The sequence below is a fragment of the Engraulis encrasicolus genome, chromosome 18 (assembly GCF_034702125.1).
Source record: "Engraulis encrasicolus isolate BLACKSEA-1 chromosome 18, IST_EnEncr_1.0, whole genome shotgun sequence".
NCBI classification, from domain to species: Eukaryota; Metazoa; Chordata; class Actinopteri; order Clupeiformes; family Engraulidae; genus Engraulis; species Engraulis encrasicolus.
The window spans coordinates 20,417,234-20,430,055 of NC_085874.1; the positions used below are offsets into that span (position 1 = coordinate 20,417,234).

General features: G+C 42.5%; 1 protein-coding gene across 1 annotated transcript; it reads left to right on the plus strand.

The window, feature by feature from the left end:
• Positions 1–1,407: 1,407 nt before the first annotated feature.
• On the plus strand, positions 1,408–10,157 carry si:ch211-57i17.5 (usherin). The gene is made up of 5 exons (XM_063222417.1): positions 1,408–1,891; positions 5,636–6,014; positions 6,261–6,332; positions 6,980–7,171; positions 9,289–10,157. Exons 2-5 carry the CDS (start codon positions 5,691–5,693, stop codon positions 9,376–9,378), a joined length of 678 nt encoding a protein of 225 aa, XP_063078487.1. The 5' UTR covers positions 1,408–1,891; positions 5,636–5,690; the 3' UTR covers positions 9,379–10,157.
• The last annotated feature ends 2,665 nt before the right edge of the window (positions 10,158–12,822 follow it).

Genomic DNA, 12,822 nt, shown 5'->3' on the forward strand with positions numbered 1-12,822 from the left:
TCTACAGAATCAGAGACGGTGTCACAGGGAAGGAGAAAGTCGTGCACAGAAACCTGCTACTCCCAGTCGATTTCCTGATGTGTGCTGATCAAGAGGATTCTGTGTCGCTTGGAGGCTCACAGTCTGCCGTGTCCTGCAAGAGTGCTCAGAGCCCCGCTACCGTAGCCAGCCCGGAGGCTGTTCAGAGGCGCACCATGGACTGGCTCATGCAGTCGCCTAGTCAAGCAAGTCAAGCAGATATGGAGGATGGGACCCCCCCAGATGAGACTGCTGTCGAGCAGCCCCTGCCAATGAGTGTGGATGACGCCCAGTCCGATGTGCTGCCGGACGATGCTTCCATGGACTCAGTGGCACTCCAGACTCTGTCACATTCTTCTCACATACAGCCTTCCACTGATTCAGTCCACGTCACACATACACCTACTGATACTTGCTTTACTCCTTCTGACACTACTGATTCTAGTGAGACTAGGCCTGAGCATGTCGGCCTTACGTGTCCTCAGAGTATTCAAGCTCCTTTGGTTACGACAAGGTGTGGGAGAAGCGTTAGGCACCCACGTCGGCTTATTTGTGAGATGTCTAGCCAAAGGCTCTTGGGATTTGCAGGGCCTCTCATAGGATCTGTTTTTGGTTTCAATAACTCTAGCGCTCACAGGAGTGCTGTACAGACAGTCTGATTCTGTCCTTCTCTCTCTCTCTTTCTCTTTTTCTGACCTGTCTGCTGAGACCAGACTTGAAGGTTATAACGATAGAGCCAAGATATGTACGTCCGTGAGGTGTAAATGGCATCTCTTTTACTCTGTGATAGGTATTGGGGTTGGTACCACTCCATTCTTACACACTTCTTATGGAAGAATTTCTTATGTTGACTTCAGTACATTAATGCTCGAGATCCACAGTCCTTTTTCTCTCCTGTCCTCTATCTATCTGTCTCTCTTATTTGTTTTTGCATTTTTCTGCATCGTTCCTGTCCGGTGTACCATTTTTGCATAATTTTAGGGGGGTGTATGTAACAGAGTACATCTGCGTTCGTTGTAAAATTATCATAAATGGTACGAGAGCGCCCTCTATTGGTAGCTCTCGTGGGTTGATATGGTGGTACGTTGCGTGGTTACTTCAGAACACGCCTGGAGGATGTCACGACGTTGACCGAAGTAGCCACGAAACCTGTATTAATCCTGTATCCTGTTTTGTGTACCACCTATCATTGCAGACAATAAATACAGATCAGACCAACCCAGCCTCCTCTGCAGTGTGTCCATAAGCTAGACCTGTCACATATGTACACAGTAGACCTATGCTTGCCACAGTGAGGTGTATTTGTGTACTGTGTATGGGCATATATGCTTGCTTTAATGGCCATGCATTTGTGTGTATGTGCATGCGCTTGCAGTAGTGCAGTGTATGGTTGTAGGAGAATAGCTTTCACTCAGGTGTTCGGGTATGATAATGGGCCAGCCAGGCCAGGCCAGGTAACTCGAGACGAGCCTCGCTCACGGTCCCGTTACCATGGAACCCCAGGGGACGGCAGCCTGCACCGCCACACAGCTGTGTGGAATTCCGGCTACACATTCCGACGAACCAACGACCTCTCTGCCTATATGGCGTAACCATAACTTTAACTCACTATCAAGGAATTTTGATGTTGAGAGGAACATATCCTATTGGAATTGGGGCGATTCCTACAATCCGTGGAATCGGTGTGAGGCTTTTGGGGAACCATGTCAGTCCGCCTGACGGTTGGGTGATGTGAAATATTGATGGCGTAAGAGGTGCTCTCCCACTGCAAATACGCACATACTAACACAACAGCATCCTGGGGACCCATGTATAGCGCAATAATAGAAGATGCCAAAAACGGAGTCCAAACACAATATGGAAACGCAGGCTGGTGAGTGATTATCTCCATTTGTGTTTGATTTCCCCTGTGGTGCTGTCTCTATCTCTTTATCCCACAGCCTTCTGGATCATATCTCTCCTCCTTTCCATATCTGTCCTTTTCTATTCCTATGCATGTGCGTGTGCGTGTGTGTGTGTGTGTGTGTGTGTGTGTGTGTGTGTGTGTGTGTGTGTGTGTGTGTGTGTGTGTGTGTGTGTGTGTGTGAGAGAGAGAGAGAGAGAGAGAGAGAGAGAGAGAGAGAGAGAGAGAGAGAGAGAGAGAGAGAGAGAGTGAGTGTGTGTGTGCCTGCGTGCGTGCGTGTGTATCTTTGTGAGTGTATCTGTGTGTGTGTGTGTGTGTGTGTGTGTGTGTGTGTGTGTGTGTGTGTGTGTGTGTGTGTGTGTGTGTGCGTGTGTGTGTGCCTGCGTGCGTGTATCTTTGTGAGTGTATCTCTGTGTGTGTGTGTGTGTGTGTGTGTGTGTGTGTGTGTGTGTGTGTGTGTGTCCTCATAGGGTCAGAGTTGCTTGCTGCAGGGTGCACATGAGTCAGAGGGATCTGGGTCAGAACTCACATTCTGCAAGAACGTGACACGCGTGTGCATCAGAGAGAGAGAGAGAGAGAGAGAGAGAGAGAGAGAGAGAGAGAGAGAGAGAGAGAGAGAGAGAGAGAGAGAGAGATCAAAACATCATGTGCACATGGGCTACAGCTCGGTGGATTTTTTTAAATGTGCTGTTAGAAATGATTTAACAATTGAATGTTAATGGATGTTCATGTGTATTTTGTGATTTATGACTTTAGGAATTGTGTTGACAATATCGACTGAATAGAAAAAAAAAACTACATCAGTCTACAATGTCTGTCTGGTTGTATGCTAGCAGCGTCTGTGATTACAACACTGTATCATTCTGTCAACAAATAATGTTTTTAGGATTTAGTAAAAAAAAAAAATCGATGGGTTAAAACAGTGGTTCACAACCTTTTTTGAACAAATGCCCCCTTGGCCTCATCACAAGCCTACCAACGCCCCCTTGACCTCTTAATAAGCCTGTATCCTTCTCAACGCCCCCTAACGCCCCCGTTGAGAAACACTAGGTTAAAACAACAAGCCACAAAGGACATTATAATTTCTGCTGCTCAGAATCCTGGTGAAGGGGTGAAAGAAAACGTCTTAACTTACATTTACAACTTTATCCACAAAGTTGGCCTGTGACAATAGCAGGCTCATAAAACATATGGATCTGTTTATAGGCCTATACTCAATTATTTAAGTGTCCACACTGGACCTAGTCCTTTAATTAAAGCAAATGTATCTCATTGACTTCAAGCATAGATCACCAGACTACTGTTATACTGTTATCATGCACTAAGTGCTGTGTGTTCTAAGGTTTCAATCAGCAGTTACATGTAATAGGAACACACTGGCCCCATAGTAGGAATACTGGCTATGCATATTCGATGTGTGTACAGGAGGACACACACACACACACACACACACACACACACACACACACACACACACACACACGCAAACGCACACACACGCAAACGCACACGCACACGCACGAGGGCATGCACGCATGCAAAACGCACACACACACATACAGTTGAGGACGATATTATTAGCCCCCCTCCTGAAATTAGACATATCTCTTCATTGATCATTGAGAATGATCATTATTAATAAATGTATGTTATTCTGGAAACGAATACACCATGGAGATAGTATCCAATAAGTTAAATTTGGACTTTTCCATTTTCACAATGAGTTTAAACAAAAAAGTGTAAAAATGGCAAGGACAAAATTATTAGCCCCCTTATCATTAATAGTCAATACAGTGCCATTTATGAAAAAAAAATGACACCAGGCACTTTGATTAGTTGTTAACTATGTTGGCACATGTCCTACCAGGGATTTTGGCCCATTTTTTCATTGCAAATAGTTAAGCTGGTCCAAATTGCATGGATGTTGAGGGTGGACATTCATTTTCAGCACTCTTCAAATACTATCTAAAGGATTGAGGTCTGAACCACTCCATGACCATGGTTTTAGTATCCTTGAATTATTGTGGATGCAAGTTTTGCGTTATTATCTTATTGAAAGATCCAGTGAAGATCTTAGCTCCCTCTATGAGCATATTTTTGCAAGGTCACTTTCCACATTCTATCATAATTTTCAGTTTTTATGGTGCCGTACACCCAAACAAGGTTTCCTGTGGCTGAGGCTGCCACAGAATGATGCATCCACCACCATGTTTAATTGTGGAAACCATCTTATAACGATTCAAGGCCTATCCCTTTCTTCACCTGACAGAAGCAGAATCCATGCATCAAAGCAGGTGCAATTGAATATCATCAGATGAAAGCAGAGACGTTCAAAACTCATTTTTGACTTTCAAATGTTCACAGGCAAAGCTCAATAACACTCTGATAGGCACTGCCTTTAGTAAAGGGGTTCTTCTGTGATGATGGCCCCAAAGCCCAATATGATGACAAGCCCTAACAACTGTCTTTCTTGGGGGGGAAAAAACCTCCAGGTGAGGCCAGGTCAATAACAATCATCTAGGCAGGTGTCCAATGCGTCTTTGGTCTAATGAGGCTAAGCAGTTTCCACAGTTACACATAGTGATGGGGCATCAAGTTTAGTCTGTTATTCAGCCTCAGACACAGGGAGTCTGGGTCTGAATCTGGATTGCTGGGTCTTCCAACAACATTGTAACCCAAAGCATACATTTAGATTAGTTCAGAGGTTCTTCAAGGACACTAAAACCATGATATTGGAATCACCCGTTCATAGTCCAGTCCTCAATCCCACTGAGAGTCTGTGGTTAATGTCTATGCTCAGCATCCATGCGATTTGGACCAGCTAGAACACTTTGCAGTGAAGAAATGGGCCAAAATCCCTAGTGGGGCATGTGCCAACCTAGGTAGCAACTTATCAGAGCCTGTTGTCAGTTTTGGTTCATAAATGGCACCATATTGACTATTAATGATCAGGGGGCTAATCATTTTGTCCTTGTCATTTTTGCCCTTTTTTGTTTAAACTCATCGTAACAATAGAAAAATCCAAATTCAACTCATTGAACATTATCTCCATCAGTGTATTTGTTTCTAGAATAACAGAAACGGTTAATAATGGTCATTCTTCAAGATAAATGTCTAATTTCAGGAGGGGGGCTATTAATATCGTCCTCAACTGTACACATACACACAAGTGCATGCACGCACGCACGCACACACATCATGATGCTCATTATTATCATCATCACAGACACATCTGTTAAGGTACAGAAATATCCACACGACAAGTTACATAAATCATTTGGCCCACATGAACGACTTCACCCAGTTCACAGCACAGGCCAGAGGAGGACAAATGGGCATAACAAATAATTCATAAAGAGTACACAGTTCAGAAATGCTTGGTACAGTTGTTACAAAAATATATTCTGCCATTGACAATCAACATGTCAGACTAAATTAAAAATAAATAAATAAAAGCCTCTTGAACAGATTGCTGACGACACACACATGATCAAGTCTTCTCATGTTTATTTTCTGAGAACCAACTTGGAACAGTTGTTACAAAAATGTGTATATTCAGCTGACAATCATCATGTCCAACAATTTAAAAAAAAAAAAAAAGCCTCTTGGGCAGATTGCTTCCTTTTTTGCTGACAAGACAACACGCGTGACCAAGTCATCTCATGTTCATTTTCTGAGAACCCAAGACACCATATCATTTTCCTCCTCTTGCAGACACACCTACCCCTTACACCTGTGTGAGCAGCTAAATGAGCGCACCTACCTACCCATGCTCACGTTCGGCCCCTCCAACTCCTCCTCCACCGCCTTCACCCTGCTGCCCGCCCTGCCTCTGGAGCAGGAGGAGCCCACCCCGGCAGGCGAGCGGGCAGGCTCTCAGGGCCGGGAGGTGCCCGTGCACCGGGAGCTGTGGTTCATGGTGGTGATGGCGGGGGTGGCCCTGGTGCTGCTGGGCATCGCCCTGGGCCTGTTGCTGCACCGCACTGTCAGTCGCCAGCAGCCCCCCCTGGAGAGGGTGCGGCCCCCCCTGGAGTCCCTGCCCCTGGAGAAGAGGGGGCCCAAGGCCGTGTCCACACCCAGCAACTCCTACCTGGTAATGGGACTCATTCTTAACTATTGAATTATCGATTCATTCATGAATTAGTTTATTGACCTTATCTGTCCACTTACGATTAAATGATAAGTGGTGTTTTTCCCCATACCCCCCCAAAAAAAAATAAAAAAAAATAAATCCAGACATTAAAAATAGGATAAAATGATAAAATTAATAATTTCTTATTATATTCTTTGACAAAATATGTACTGTACCTGAATCCAAATGATGTCTTCATCTTTTCAGTTTGACACAGTGCCAGACACCACGGCCGCCTCCAACTTTGTGACCCTCAAAGGCTTCACCCTTCATCGTGAGGTCAGACTCTCAGCGGTTCACCTGCCCCTTCAAGCACTTTCATTACATTACATTACATTTGGCAGACACTTTATAACCAAAGCGACTTTCAAAAGAGGACATAATCATAGCCAACATCACTAGCAAATACAAAGTGCACAGGAAATATACAGAACAACAAGCAAAGAAACCAGCCTAAATGTGAGATTGGATGTGTAATTCAGCGGGTGGCGCTGGTTTACTAAGCGAATTGAAATACCCAAGTTGGAATATGTGGAACTGGATTATAGCTTCTGAGTCCAGATTGCCCATCACTGGATATAATGTACAATTTTCAATAATGATCATGTTTGTTTGGGGATGGTCCTTTAACAACATACTGGAGGACAACTCACAACGTTGCACACTGAATCAGTTATCATGATCATCTAGGAGAAATCTGGCAAATTGACTGAGCAGTTAATTATCTGAACTTTTCTGCCTGATAAATGAGATTATCTGTGGAATGACCTATTGCTTGAGTAGGGCCTACATGTAGGAGTAAAGGGCAGTACCTGTGCCTTCTCTAAAGTAGATTCATCTTCAATATTAATATTTGACTGTTGTTCTTGACATACAGTAGCCTACGTACTTTGAGCATGATTTAATGTAGCCTTGTTCAACTCCAGGAAATGGTCGACAGAAAAGTTGTGGAGGAAGAAGGTGGCATTGTCACTGTGTCCAGCCTGCATCTTTCGACACTCAACGCCCAGTCCCCAAATTCCTTGCACAGAAGCATCAGCGAGGTCATAGACACGAAAAGCCAGGAGGAGGGGAAGGAAGAGCCATGGGAACGCCAAAAGCGATATGACAGTGGAATGGTGAGTCATATTAAAACTAGTCCCTGTCGTCGCTGAACATTTTAGAGACAGCGCCTCAGGATTGTACAGGTAGCTGTTAATACCTGCTGGGCATTGCTGCCTGTCGCACCTCCTCCGGTGTCCATGGAGGTCAATGTAGTTAGGAGGACCTGGACCTGAGCAGCAGAAAAAGGCTTTTGATTATATTTAAAATGTTAATGACCATATCAGAGAGTTTCTATAGAGGGACCAGCTGTGACCATATGTCTAGCTTTCAGATTTGAAGGCAGATGTGATGATGGGGTGCTCTAGTAGTACGCCTACATGGTTGTGATTGCTGTATAAAATATTGATCTAAAGGTTGGGCCTGCCTTCCCCCTTTGACCTTCGATTTCGTGAACTCAAGTTTCAGAGCACGTTTTCACCACTTACAGTGAGTCCAATATGTATTTGATCCCTTGCTGATTTTGTTGGTTTGCCTACTAACAAAGACATGATCAGTCAATAAATGTTATGATAATATGTATTCTAATATGGAGAGACAGAATATCAAAAAGAAAATCCAGAAATTAACTGAAGAGAATATATATTAATTTATTTCCATTTCATCGAGCAAAATAAGTATTTGATCCCCTGCCAACTGATTACAGTTCCGGGCCCACAGACCAGATGGGCACTTCCGATCAACTTGTCATCTGAATTAAAGACACCTGTGCATACTAACATGCATAAAAGACACATTGAATCAGCAGAATCAGTCCATAGTATGAGTGAATCAGTCACACTCCAACCTCACCAGCATGGGAAAGACCAAAGAGTGTTCAAATGATATCAGGGACACGATTTTAGACCTGAACAAAGATTAAATGGGCTGCAAAGCCTCAAGAAAGAGACTGGGTATTAATTTCCCAGCTGTTGATGCATTTCTTCCAAAATGTGAGGAATACAAAATGACTATCCATCAGCCTGTCTGGGGTTCTATACAAGATTTGACCTTTTGTAGGTTTTTGATAATCATGAGAACAGAAAGAAATCACCCTAGAGCTTTACGGTATGAACTAGGCAATGATATCAAAGCTACTGACCAAAATCACTGAGAAAACTACTGGTAGCACTTAATGCCACAGAGGTTTAAAATCCTGTAGTGCACACATGGTACCTTTACTTCAGAAGGAACCTGTGCAGTCCCACTTGAGGTTTGCCAACGGACATCAGACTGATTTCGGATATGATAAGGAGGTGCTGTAGTCAGATGAAACCAAAATCAAGCTGTTTGGCATTATCACAATTCAATGTGTTTTGAGAAAGAGTACTACTGTCTATGATCCCAAGAACACCCTCCTCACCATCATGCATGAAAGTGGTATCATTATGGTTTGAGGGTGTGTGTGTGGCCAAGGCACAGGACAACTTCACATCGTCAACGAATGGATGGAGGGAGACATGTAATGTGCAATCCTGAGTGCAAACGTCCTTCCCTCTACCACTACACTGAAGGGTGGGCCATTTTTGGATCTCCCAACATGACAATAATACACAACATACAGTCAAAGCAACGAAGGAGTGGCTCAATAAGAAGCATATTAAAGTAGTGAAGTGGCCTAGACAGTCTCCAAATATTAACCCTATAGTAATTCTATGGAGAGAACTGAACCTCCCATTTGCCAAGCTACAGCGACAAACTATTAATGTTTTAGAGATAATCTGCAAAGAAAAATGGGCAAAAATATTTTCTACTATATGCACAAACATTGTCATCAACTAAAAGAAGCATCTGACCTCAGTGCTAGACAATTAGGGCTTTGCCACAAAGCACTTTATCTTCTTTAGCTAGAGGGGTCAAATACTTATTTGCCTAAATTACATACAAATAAATTGAAATATATTATTTTAAGTTATTTTCTGGAATTTATTTTTGATATTCTGTCTCTCCATGTTTGAATACATATTATAATAAATTTATAGACTGATCATGTCTTTATTAGTGGGCAAACCGGCAAAATCAGCAAGGGATCAAATACATATTGGACTCACTGTACATACAACTTGCTTGTCTTATACTATGCATGTCTTGCACTCAGTCAATCAATAGACATCGGCCATGATTCAAAAAATAACAACTGATGGTTGTCTTGCAGTTCATGGAGGACGAGGAGTTTGTGGATACCATCAAAGGCTTCAGCACGGTCAGGAAAGAGCACACCATGTTCACAGATACCAATCTGTAGCGGAACGGAAGTGCGTGCTTTGCTTTTAGGACTGGACGGACTTGGGGGACACATGACACCGGCAGAACAGTTGGTTGTGGCCTGCGGGGACCTCTGTGGAAAAAGAACCGCTGCAACGGAACATGACCAGGGCTGGACTGGAGCAAAAAGTTAGGGCGGGCATTTCCAAACCAGACCGGGCCGCTGCCACTGTAATTTGTATAAATGGATGCAACGCTGTTTGTGAAATACTTTGCATGGGTGGTTTGATGGGTCATTATTTTATAGAGTAACCACCCCACAGCATTCCTGAACTAATGCTCAGTGGAACAGTCAAAATGCTATACCGTTTCAGAGAAGCTTGAAGTAACTGACCACTATTAGTAGGAGGACAGGGCAAAAATCATCAACAGGCCACCGGTCAAATGCCCTGTATGCATTATGGCCAATTAAGCAGTGAATATGACATTGGCCCAGGGCTAGACTGGGACCACACAAAGGCCCCAGCATTTTTTGCGCAGCTCCTTCAAAATTGGTCTCCAGTCTCTAAGAAAATATAAAAAACCCTCAAAGAAACAATGGCATCGGCCCCTGAGGACTGTCGGCCATCGGGGAAATGCCCGGTATGCTAGATTACCATGCACGGGTCTGGGACTGCCAGTGCAATAGGTGCACAGCAGATCATTGAACAGCCATGACCGTTCAAGAGACAGTCTCATTCACCCTGGATCTTTCGCATTTATAAAAATGTTTCAATAAGTTGGATATTTTTTTGGATAATGTTCAAATGTCTTCTTTCACTTGGCTGTTTTAAGGCTTCTATTGCTTCAAATAGATGTGAAATCGTGTTCAGTGTCCGTAGGAGTTGACACCAAAATCTCAATGAGTTGTGTGTGTATATTGTGAAGTACAACAATTTTCCTATTTTCCAAGCTGGAACAGGATGATTTAATTTGACTAAGTCATTATGAGAACATATGTTCATGTGTACAAGATGGAAACAGAGTTTCGTACAGTCAAAAGTTTTTAAAATTTTATTTAGATCACATGTCCCAGTGCAAACTGGCACAAAACATTTGTACCACTAACAACAATGATATGCTTCCATGACATATACAGAATAAATTAATTATAACACATTACATTGTAATGGGAGACTGACATGATGCATGACAATAATAGAGCAGTAAGGAATGAAGAGGAAAGAATAGCATGTTAAAAATAACAATGATGTCTCTATTTACAAAACTTGTTTCTGTACACAGGCAGCCAATAGAAATACCTAAAAGAGGGACTAGAAATATAAATCTTTAGTTTTGACACCTGGGGATACCCCAGAGACTGCTTGTCATTTCGTTACTTGATTCCATTTGCTCATATAAACACAGACATCGTCTAGATAAAAATAGATTAGCCATGCCATTTTGACTGTACTGTAAGCATTCTGACATGACTTGTCATTTTCTTTGTTTAGCTAATTATCTTTTACATACAGTCCAAAGAAACTGAAGGGGGAAAAGAAAACAGTTTCGATACATTCTGCATTTGATGTTCAATGTTACAGCATTCCTGCCTTGCCTTGCTAACTGTGTTTACCACAGAGCAATACATGATGAAAATTCACGAATATTGATTTCACCAAATTCCATTCAACACCTTTTAAAATGAATTTCCAACATCATACATAAAAATAAAGTTGACTATGTAGCTCATACACGTTTCTTCATCTTTAAAATATTCATTTTGGAAATCAGAAAATAATAAGGTAAAGGTTAAAAATTGTGTACCACTGAATTTTCATCTATTTCTCATAACTTTTTTTGTAAAATGCATTTTGGGAATTTTAGAACATGATCCATGTTTCGTGTTGTTTGCTGAGGAGAAAAACTATGATGCATTGTAAACGTGTTTATTTTTATTTTTTAATCTATTTTTTGTTTTTACAGAAAAGGCTCATTGTGCTAGTGAAAAGGGCATGGAGGTAGCTTGAAGGCTTTGCCATGTTAAAACCACCAATAAAGGTTAAAGTAGCACCACACATGCATGTGGTAGCTGGTAAAACTAGGGCCTTTCAAAAGATCATTTTCAAAACTATACAAAATTAAAATGGTACCTTGAAACCATGCAAGTGCAGTATTGCTCCCCAGAAAACAGACTGGCTCATTATCAAGTTTTAACATTCCCAAACTTCATTGTACGTTGCTGAATGTCTGCTTTCAAGGAAAACCCTGTTCGGTTACGTGATCTTTGCTAATGGATGCTAATGCTTGGACCAGAGTGGCGAGCTGCTGTGGTCCAAACAGAGTCCTGAGTGTGTAATGGGACACTCCATAGGCTAGTCTAGTGGGTTTCTCTGCACGGTACAGTACCGGGATCACTTCGCAAGTCCCCACGCCTACCCTCAGGACTCCTTTGTGGAAAAAAGGTTTGCGCTCCTTTAGATTTTTTTTCTTCCTTAAGTTATTTTTTCTTTTTGTTCATTCATTGGCAAGCATGATGATGTTTCCACCTCTAGGGAATCTGAGGAAGACCGAGAGGTCGAAACGTCATCATGCTTGCCAATGAATGAATAAAAAGAAAAAATAACTTTAAGAAGAAAAAAAATCCAAAGGAGTGTTCGAACTTTTTTCCCCACAAATACCGGTATGTAATTTTTTGTTCAGCACCAGGGATTGTGCACAAGTAACTATCTACAAGTACCCTCTGGACTCCGCCATTTCCTTTTATCAACGTTATTTCACTTTTCTAAATGATATACGTACGGACACTCATTCCCTCTGTAATCCAACAACCGTTCTTAATAGAAAATATCAGAGAAAGTGCATTAAGTTTTTTTTCTTCTGCATTCAACATTTTCTCAGCCTGAAGACAACAGATGACGACATCTTGGGGGAAAAAAAAGTCAACTCAAAACACGAAACTGGCTTGTGGTTGGACATTTCTACATGACTAAATACATGACTCAATACAGTCAGAACAGAGGACCCAGGAGAGTAGTAAGGATGACGCCCAACTAAAACGCAAACTTTGGGGCATTACAAAGAGCACTACAAATGTCCCAATGGGGTCTTACGAGGGCAAAGCTACTACTGCTGCCTGACCATACCAACTACATGAGCAGGAGATGAGTACGGTAAAAGGAAAGGGTACACATGCAACTCTACATACTATTAAGAACTTCAGGTATCTACTGAATGTGCATGCCCAGCATGTGGTTGACGTGACCATGGAGGACATCAGCTGGCTGTTCAAGAGGTCACGTCCTGGATACAGAAAGTAATGCAGCATAGTGACACCTCACTAGCCAGGCCTTGCCCTCCTAGTGACGCAACACCTTCAGCGTTGCTTCCAAGTCAGGTCAAGAGCAATGTAAATATCGTTTCTGAGCTCCCGAAAAATCGGGAACTCCTCTCACTTTGACAGGAAGCAAGTAACCATAAGCAAACCAAGGGAGGCGGGTCGACC